Genomic DNA, 10588 nt, shown 5'->3' on the forward strand with positions numbered 1-10588 from the left:
TAATACAGATCTCAGACTGGATCTTTGTAAAAGTAAGCTGAACATCTGCAGCCACTAAACATTGATAAAGTTCTTCTATAAAAGAAGACTCTCGATGAGCATTTCTGACATACTCCAAACGTTGAAAAGACTTTTCAGATTCCAACACAGCTACCATCTTCTCCAAAAGTTCCACTTGAGATTTTTGCAAATCAAAGTTCTCCAACAACAAATGCTTTTCATCTAACTCAGAGGCAAGTTCTTCAACTCTGCTGTCTAAGTTGTTTCTCAAACTTCTCTCAATTTTCAATTCTGATTTTACAGAGTCGAGATCTGCCAACAACTTTATATTAGCATTCATATGCTGAGCTCCTACATTACGAGAGTCATTGAACGCATTCAGTACCTCAAAATGTTCCTTGTAGAGCTTGTCAGCATAAGTCTCCCATTCTGTTCTTGTGAAAACAACCTGGATATCTGCTGCTACTGAAAATTCCATCATTTCAAGTAACTGAGATTCCAAATCGGAAATATATGATGAATCACGATTCAAGCTTGTCAGAGATGTTTCATATCTTGTCAGACAAAGAGCGTGAGTTTCCTTCTCCAGCTCCAGATCGGACACCATTTGCTTAAGACGGACCAACTCAGAGCTTTGCTCATCAAAACTCATCAATTCGGAACTTTTCACAAGCAACTGAGACGTAAGATCTCCCATTTTAATTTCTAGTTCCTGCCTCAAGCTTTTTTCAAGTTCCAACTCGTGGTCAAATGTTGTCTTTAAATTTTCAAGCTCACGCACAAGACCCAACGTTTCCTGAGATTTATCCTGAAGAGAATCGAGAACACGTTTTTTTTCCTCAGCCAGTTCTTCCACAAGCAGCTTAGTTCTTCCATGTTCAACAGCTACAGAGCTTAATTCACTAATCTCTTGACCAAGTCCCTCATTCTTGGCAACAAGTAGATGTATTTCATTCTCAAAATAGCCAAGACGAGAAAGAAAGTCCATGTGACGGCTCTCATAGTTTTGTTCAGCTTCAGTAATAACCTTCATTTTGTCCATGATAGACTCAGTTTCCAACTGAAGTCTCTGTAGGAGGGTAGTGGAAGCTTCTAGTTTGGTGACCAGACAATGTACATCATTCTCATGCTTCTGCTTGAGCTCCATAACATCAGACTCAGCAGCCCTTACATATGACTCTGTCTTGGATTTTTCTTCCATCAGATCATTGTTCTCTGATATAAGTACGAAACATTTTTCACATATCTTACACAGGAATTTATCAAGCTGCTCGGTTATATCATGGGCCTCCAAATCAAGATCCACTCCCTCTTCCCACAGGGGCAACGAAACAAGTTTTTCATTGTAGCAGCCTAACGTGTTTCTCAACTTGTCTTTCAAACTACTGAAGTTCTGCTGTAGATTTTCATTTTTTGTGACCAGATCATCAAGCTTACCTCTCACAGAATCAAACTCAGCCTGCACAGCAACAAGCCTTGTCTGAAAATGATTTTTTTCCAGCGCTTCTTTCTCCATAAGCACTGTAAGCTCTTTTTTCTCACAAATGCATGTCTCATAATTGGTCTTCCAATTCTTGGACTGCAACACTAGAGATTCAAGTTCATCAATCTTCTGCAGAAGGATAAGGTTCTCCTGAGTAATATTCTGCAAACTTGCTTCTACAATTTGATTCTGCATAGCTACAGTATTCCATTTGGCAATACATGTGGTTTTCTCCTCCTCCAGGGAGCAAACCTCGTCCAAAGTAATATCCAGCCTCTGCTTCAACATTTCCTTGGCCTCTGTTGAAAGCTCCAGCTGCCATCCTAGTTCATCAATTTTCGCTTTCATGATCCTTATGTCAACACTTGCTTCAATAAAAGTTTCCCGTAGAATGTTCGAGAATACTTCCAGATATAAGTTCCTTGAGTGCATCTCATAGAGTTCTTCTTCAACTTTTTGATATAGGCTTTCTTGCACATAAAGAGATCTCTTCAAATCTTCTAGAAGAATATCACCTTTTATGGGGTGTTCCTTCATCCCCTTTTTCTCATTCTGAAACTGTGTGAGTTTTACATCTCGAACTTCCTGTTTCTCAGGCTTTGAATCATCTGTTGACAGGATGCATTCGTGAAGGCTTTGTGGAGGGTCTGGAAAAGCTTGCTTAATGAGGTTCTCATTGGTCTCAAACATAGATACGACCTGGGATGAAAGCAATTCAAGATCCTTCTGTAGATGGTTGACAGCAATAGAATAATTTAAGCGGGCCCTTTTAAGTGCTGCCTCTGCAGCCATAGCTCGTTTATCCAGTTCTTCATTCAAAGAGTCTAAAGCTTTCTTCTCCTCACAAAATCGTAGTGTTTGCTCATTCATATCTTGGCGCAACGTTTCCATCTCAGCCTTCCCACCAGAGATACTATAGACGCACGTGGAATGTTCAGTCCTTAGACTCTGTAACTCTACAAGCAACTGCCTTTGAGTTTCCTCAAGCTCCTGGACCAGAGATTCATAATAGCATTCCATCTGATCCATTTTCTTGGTAAGGCTATCACGTTCAGCTTTAGACTCGTCGAGCCCTCGTACAAGCTCGAGTATCTTATCTCTCATGGCACTAGCAGATTCTGCTGAATTGGGTTCACGAGAAGTAAGATCAGGCATACCAAGATATTGAAGTGGATCGAGTTCTGGTTGATAAATATCAGTATCCAACTCGGAACCTGCCACACAATGCTCTGCTTTGGACACGCCTCTCTCTTTCTTATCGGTCGTGGTAATAATCTCAGATGGTATTGTGCTGAAGTGAGATATAGGCTGGCCAATCTGCCTTTTAAAATCCTGTAGAACTCCAAGCAGAGACTCAAAGTCTGAGAGGAACACTCTTAAGTCTCTGTCATGGTTGCCATAGCTAACTTTGTTTTGTATCTCTCGTATGTTATCCTCAACAACTAAAAGTCCCTGCAGCCATCTTAGTTGTAGACTGTGTGGAACATTATCTTGGACTTTGCTATTATATAGCATGTGTGATTTGACGCTACGTAGACGCTCCATCTCTTCTTTTAACTTTGAGCACTCTGATTTCAGCACAGATACTTCTCTGACCAAATGATCCCCGGAACCAATCTCTGATATAAGTATCTGAGAAAAATCTTGAGCTTTGGAACCTATATCATCTGCATGGCATTGTAGCGAATTCACTTCAATCTTGATCTCATTAATGGATGATTCCATGTCGTCCAAGAATCCTTTAAGTTTATTGTTGTCTTCTATTGCATTTCCCAAATCGCTATTCCTACCAAGATAGTCTGAACCCCAGCTATGATGCTGCCACTCGCGACCGTCTTTCTCTTTCAGCGGACTCTGAGCAACTCCACTCAGATCTCCAGATACCACGCTTTTGAGGCTATCAAGTTCATTCGTGCTGGATATATCATGTTTCTCTGCACTTAGGCTCCCTGATGTGTTTGAAGAGACATCAAATCCCAGTCCTGAATCAAGGTCATGTCTCCCCACAGTTTCTTCAACTAAAGAATTATCTCGGAACTTTTCTTTGAAACTCCCTCTTATATTTGTCTGCAAATAAAAAAACTGTGTCAACACCCTCACACCAAATTAGTTTGATATTTGACAATATAAGTTGTGTCAACACCTTCACATCAAATTAGTTTGAAAGTTGTGTTCTATGAGAAGGTGACCATGAAACTACATAAAAATCAAAGCATTTATGGGAAAAGAAGACCAAACCTTATCAACATGAAAAAGAGTCTCATCAGAAGGTGAAATCCTGCCACGAGAAGATTCGTCAGGACTGCTGTTGTCAGGGGTCGCTGATGGACCCCTCTCACTGAGTTCTCTCTGCTGCTCGAACTCTCTGAAACCAGTTTTTGAAGTTAAAAGCTGTATAGTGACCTGAAAACAAAAACAAAAATATTGAGATTCCAATCTATAAGCTTAAGAAAGAAGTCTATTTCTTGATCGGAACGTGAGAAACAGAGAATAGATACTAAATGGTCCATACATGTAAGATAGCTCCTGAATCACAACCTTGCAAGGGCAATGCCACAGCAAAAGGTTTTAAGGCGTCAGCATATTCAGCAAGGTTGATCATAGCCTCTCCAAGGATACTAGATCTAGAAGTACCCTGATCTCATAAGAATGCAAAGGGAAGAATAAATTAACTCTGAAATTAGAAGTCAGAAAAAAAGAAGAAGAGAAAAGATAGGAAAGAAAAAGTAGAATGATACCATAGCCACAACAATCTTATAAAGCTTTTCATCATAGTGCTTGGTCCTTGTATCCTGAAGTAGCCTTGTAGTTTCATAGATGGGATCACCCCACTTGCAAGTTCCATTTCTCACAAGCGCTTTTGTTGTCTTTGCTGTAGCTTTTACGGAGTCAGCAGGAATGAAAGATATGAATAGTTTGTCCCATCCCACTTGTGGAACCTTTTAAAAAAAAAAAAAACAAAGCAAGCATCCCATCAGATCACCACTGTGCACATTCAGCAAGCACACAGCATCAACATCTTATATATATAACTACTCAAAGATACATAGTTTCACACACCAACAGCATAAGAACACAAGCAAAGGCAATAAGAAGTAATGAAACTGACTTATTAGTTTATTTGACTTACATGAGTAGCGTGAAACTGCAATCGAAAGACCACTTTGACTTTGGCTTTCTCCANAAAACTGTGTCAACACCCTCACACCAAATTAGTTTGATATTTGACAATATAAGTTGTGTCAACACCTTCACATCAAATTAGTTTGAAAGTTGTGTTCTATGAGAAGGTGACCATGAAACTACATAAAAATCAAAGCATTTATGGGAAAAGAAGACCAAACCTTATCAACATGAAAAAGAGTCTCATCAGAAGGTGAAATCCTGCCACGAGAAGATTCGTCAGGACTGCTGTTGTCAGGGGTCGCTGATGGACCCCTCTCACTGAGTTCTCTCTGCTGCTCGAACTCTCTGAAACCAGTTTTTGAAGTTAAAAGCTGTATAGTGACCTGAAAACAAAAACAAAAATATTGAGATTCCAATCTATAAGCTTAAGAAAGAAGTCTATTTCTTGATCGGAACGTGAGAAACAGAGAATAGATACTAAATGGTCCATACATGTAAGATAGCTCCTGAATCACAACCTTGCAAGGGCAATGCCACAGCAAAAGGTTTTAAGGCGTCAGCATATTCAGCAAGGTTGATCATAGCCTCTCCAAGGATACTAGATCTAGAAGTACCCTGATCTCATAAGAATGCAAAGGGAAGAATAAATTAACTCTGAAATTAGAAGTCAGAAAAAAAGAAGAAGAGAAAAGATAGGAAAGAAAAAGTAGAATGATACCATAGCCACAACAATCTTATAAAGCTTTTCATCATAGTGCTTGGTCCTTGTATCCTGAAGTAGCCTTGTAGTTTCATAGATGGGATCACCCCACTTGCAAGTTCCATTTCTCACAAGCGCTTTTGTTGTCTTTGCTGTAGCTTTTACGGAGTCAGCAGGAATGAAAGATATGAATAGTTTGTCCCATCCCACTTGTGGAACCTTTTAAAAAAAAAAAAAACAAAGCAAGCATCCCATCAGATCACCACTGTGCACATTCAGCAAGCACACAGCATCAACATCTTATATATATAACTACTCAAAGATACATAGTTTCACACACCAACAGCATAAGAACACAAGCAAAGGCAATAAGAAGTAATGAAACTGACTTATTAGTTTATTTGACTTACATGAGTAGCGTGAAACTGCAATCGAAAGACCACTTTGACTTTGGCTTTCTCCAGCTTCCATTTTGCAAGTCTCGACATTACTCAAAAAATAATCAAATCACCTGCAAGCAAAACACATATGGAAACAAACAAACTCAATTATCGTTTTCCTTGTTCATCTTCATATCTCCAGATGTTCCAGTTACAATCCTCAATCCTAAGCAAGAACAAATACTACATAGATAGAACAATTCAAAACAAGGAGAACAATGAAACCTTAGCAATGCAAGCTGAGATCTTCTAAGTCACTCCAGGCCCTTGAAAGATTCCAGATGCTAATTCCACAAACTATTAAATGATCCCTCAATTCCGAAATAGCGAAAGAGAAACAAAAATCTAAAAGTAAACACTTCTAGTTAGTAACCCCCTCAGATCCAATCTCACCTTAAACTATATAACCCAATTTGTAAACACCTCAAATCGAGAGTAAGAGATCCGAATCAATCAACATACTTAGCCAAATTAAGAAAAAGTTCCACTAATCTATCAACAACACATTGTCCAGATTTAGTAGCTCGAAGAAACACCCAAACACTGGGAACAAAATTACTCACTAGAACAACAAATCAAGTCGTGAATTCTCTTAATAATGGCTGAAACTAAAAAAAAAAAAATATATATATATATAGCAATAAAAACAAAAACAAAGAAAGCTTTGATTTGATTGGGTTATTGCATAAATGGAGATGAAGTGGATGAGATCATTACCTAGTTAACGGATCTGAATTGGGTACTTTATGTCGGAAGCAAAAAACTAATAAACGCCCGACCAATGAAGGAAGAATCTCTCTCTCACTTCTTCTTCTTCTTCTCCAGGCTTTTCCCACTTACTGATGATAAAATATATAAAGTCTGTGAATTTTCAAAATTGGGGGTAAGCTAATATGGGATTAATGAAAACTACATTAACGGATCTAGAGGAGATTCAAGGCAAGAATTAGGGATTTGGAGGGAGAGAGAGAGAGAGAGAGGGAGATTAAGGTTAGGTTTTTTTGATTATTGATTGATTTTGTTGTTGTTATAAGTGTTGGTGATTTGGTGAAATATCACAACGGTAGGAGATGAGAGAAGAAGAAAAGAGTAGAGTACTTAATTAGTAGTGTATGTTGACCGGTTTAAGTTTTTGTATTTAGACAAAAGTGTTAATTAAGAACAGAGACATCCCGCCAACGTCTCTCTGTTATCATTCTTAATTTCGCTTTCATTTAATTTTTTTATTTTTATCATATGGTCCCATATTTTTTTAAGTATAGAAGTAGTAATGAAGATTTTTATTTATTTATGTCAGGGTGTATTTATTTTTTGGAAGCCTTGGAGGCTTGGAGGTGAGTGACCAATTCGAATATATATATGTTTTTAGAGTGAATTAGTGTAATAATCAAAACTGAAAATATATTTAAAAATATAACACATTAATTCAATAAATTAATTATATAATATAAGGGGTAGGGAAAATAATCAATGGAGAGGGTGTTGATGATTTGGAGGAAGAGATGGTGGTAGAAGGTAGTCGGTGGAGATGGCTGGAGGTGGTTTCAAGCAGAGGTGGTCGGAGGTGGTTTCCGGTGGAGGTGGCTGGAGGTGGTTTCCGGTGGAGGTGGTCGGAGGTGGTTTTTGACGGTTGTGGCCAGAGGTGGTTTCCGGCGGATGTGGCCGGAGGTGTTTTCCGGTGGTGGTGACCGGAAGTTCGTCGGAAATGGCCGGAGGTGGTTTCCGACGGATATGGCCGGAGGTGGTTTCCGGCGGATATGGCCGGAGGTGGTTTCCGGCGGATATGGCCGGAGGTGTTTTCCGGCGGTGGTGGCCGAAGGTGGTTTCCAGCAGTGATCGCCGAAGGTGGTGGCCGAAGGTAATCGCCGGAAGTGGTGGTCAGTGGTGTTCGCCAAAGGTGGTGGATGGTGGTGGGGCTGGAGGTGATGGTAAAGAGTGATGGTAGAGGATGATAAAGAAAAGGCTAATATTGTAATTATTATAAAAAATACATACTATATTATCTTTATATGGTTAGAATGGCTACTGAATGAATTATAATTTTTTTTTAATCATAGAGTTCAATTCCCCACTTTTTTATATAAATCTGATTAATGATCAAACAAATGTGTATAGAATAATACTAATAACCACATTAATTAAAAAAAAAAAAAACATTACTAGTAAAAGTTAATGATGTCAATGGTTAATATCGCAAGATTTACTTCACACAAAACGAGATTTTTAAAGACTTTTTAGACCATCTACATTGGTCGATACTCAAACCGTTGCTTAGTTATTAAAAATAAATAAATAATAATAAAAAGATGAGAGAAAATGAGAAAATGAAGGAGAGAGAAGAGAAACGATTCTCCACAAAGCAACTATAGAACCGTTTCTGAGACACATGTTAAATGACTAGTGGCTGATTTTTTTTTCTGATTTAATCTTTAAATAAATAAACATATTATATTAAAATAACATATAATGAGTAACTCATCTCATTTAACGAGTGGAGTTAACTTTTTATTTTATTTTTATTATTATACAAGTATAGATTTTGCTCCAAATTTTTATCCAAATATCATGAGAGTTTGAGGTTATCAATCACCTAGGACTGTATGTGTTTTATATACATCATAAAACGCATTAATCAAATGAAGAAAAATAATTTAAAAAATCGAAGAAAATAAAAAAGTAAGTGCAATGGTGGCCCCAAAACGGAGCTGGAAGGGCACGTGGTGGGAGGGTTCTCGAGTGAGCGGGTCTCTTTATCTCCCGGTCACACAGCTAAGCTATTTCCACTTTAGCACGTGAACGTGAACTTATGTGATCGTCGTACGTGGTGTTCGATCCAATGACTAACATCTACGCACGCGTCGATGACGCTAGCTGGTTCGCGTCGATAACGCTAACTGGTTCCTAATTGTAGTGCTACTGTCTTGGGCCGAAGCCCAAATTAAAGATTGTCTCTATATTTTTTATTTTCATCACTAGATTGTAAATTCAGATTAGTATTAATCTCAATCTTAAAAAAAATGAAATATGTTTCCAAGACTGTAGTACTGTACTGTAGTAAGTGGTAGTGACCTTTTTCAGACAAAAATGGATTGACTTAAACACACACATTTAAGTTTTAACCAGTAGTCAATAGAGTTTTTTTTAATGTTAAAGGCAGATGTGAAAGCATTGAAACAATAATCTTTTCTAATTAAATAGTTACATGTTGCTTTTCATAATTTTTTGTAGACTTGTAGTGCATGTATGGGACCAAAAAAACGTCAAATATATAAAAGAAAGTTCTTCAGAAATCTAGGAATCGAAAGAAGAAGCGCATTATCGTTTATTCTTTTTCCTGATTTTCTAATATGTACTCTTAAAGTTTATGTGTAATGGCGATCGATGGATATATCATACTCCAAAATATCTGATAATTTTTATTGGTAGTTTATTGATACCGACCCACTCATACCCATCTTGCCACTGGGTAATTAATTTATCGTTGTTGAGATGCTTCTTCTTCTCGTCTTTTGCTAAACGGTTTAACTATAAATTTGCCACGACAAGAAAAGAAAAAAGAAACTATAAAGCTACGTGTCTTTTGATTTCTAGTTCTTATAGTTTTTTTTATATAATTTTTTTTACCGTTTGTAGGGTAAAAAAACTTTAAGGAGGAAAAAGAAAAGTGGTTACGATATACATTACAAAACATAAATAATATTTTTCGAATATATAAATTCAAATTCGATTGTGTTGAATCAAAACATTATATTTGACTTGAAGCAGTCGACGTATCATTATTTGGCTATTCTCTAAGAACTGTTAAAATTAGGTTTTTGTTTTCTTTTTTGTAAGTTGCACCTCTAGGCTCTAAGCCTCTAACAAGATTCATTAACTCTTTCGACTATTTAAAAATTAACCTAAGTATATCGAACTAATTAAATGTAGTGTTTAGTGTTCCAGAGGAATTTTATATGGTTTACGAACAGAAGCCACGACACGGGCTACGTTCATTGCTTCGTTAGACGTTCCTGTAATATTATAACTCGTAAAACATAAAGAGTGCGATGCTTAATGCTTTCGTCTTTGTGACGTGTAGTTAATCATATACGTCTCTCTATATTATACTAAGTATAATCTAAATACGTCTACTTTTTGCAATATATTTAGTACTAAGTGGATGTAATCATATCCGGATCTATCTTAGATTTGCATCAACTCAAGTTTTCTTTTGTTTATCGTCTGACTATCGTTTCAACTTTTAAGTTCCTAATTTAATGAGGGATTAATTGTCGTATCTGCCGCCTCACAAATCTTTTACTGTCAACTACAATAAAAAAGGTAAAAACCGTTTGTTTTGTAATGACTATACAGAGATGATATTGTGCCGCTGAACGATCAGGATTCGCCGCGCAATTTTGAAATCTTCATTACTCGTCAGTCGTCGTCTATATATATTTGAAACTTACGTGTCGTCTAGCAATTATTTGCGACGACGGCTTTAGCAAACCAGTTTTAAGTAAAATACCCACTATAATGATTAGCATATTGAGTATTCGTTCAGTTTAAAGATTAATCATCTCACTTGAGGACTTGAGGTGTAATCGTTTAGTTTAACTAGCAAAAATCTAAAGTAGTGAATGATCTTTTGATTTAATGATTACTTTTCTCAAGTATTGTTTTGAATAAACATTGAATCTGATCATATATATACATTACTCGGGATAGCATGGGAGTTTTGTTGTCTGAACCAACAGTCAAACAATTCACGCGGGAAATGTATATGGGTTATAGTTTTCTGTTTAGGGTATATATATATATATATATGTATATTTATTCTCACTTTTCTTCTAGTAATAG

General features: G+C 37.1%; 1 protein-coding gene across 2 annotated transcripts in view; it reads right to left on the minus strand.

Moving 5' to 3' along the window:
* Positions 1 to 6860, minus strand: part of LOC104740904 (myosin-10-like) — an 11377-nt gene extending 4517 nt beyond the window's left edge. Inside the window, exons 1-6 of one of the 2 annotated variants that reach the window (XM_010461628.2) lie at positions 6467 to 6860; positions 5720 to 5820; positions 5328 to 5528; positions 5102 to 5224; positions 4828 to 4992; positions 1247 to 3550 (exon numbers count right to left, since the gene is read on the minus strand). In XM_010461628.2, the coding sequence (XP_010459930.1) occupies positions 1247 to 3550; positions 4828 to 4992; positions 5102 to 5224; positions 5328 to 5528; positions 5720 to 5797 (2871 nt within the window). In that variant the 5' untranslated portion in view covers positions 5798 to 5820; positions 6467 to 6860. Of the gene's footprint in view, positions 1 to 1027; positions 3551 to 4827; positions 4993 to 5101; positions 5225 to 5327; positions 5529 to 5719; positions 5821 to 6466 lie in introns of both variants that reach the window. The other variant, XM_010461630.2, reaches the window with a different exon arrangement.

Source organism: Camelina sativa, chromosome 14 (assembly GCF_000633955.1).
Source record: "Camelina sativa cultivar DH55 chromosome 14, Cs, whole genome shotgun sequence".
NCBI lineage: Eukaryota > Viridiplantae > Streptophyta > Magnoliopsida > Brassicales > Brassicaceae > Camelina > Camelina sativa.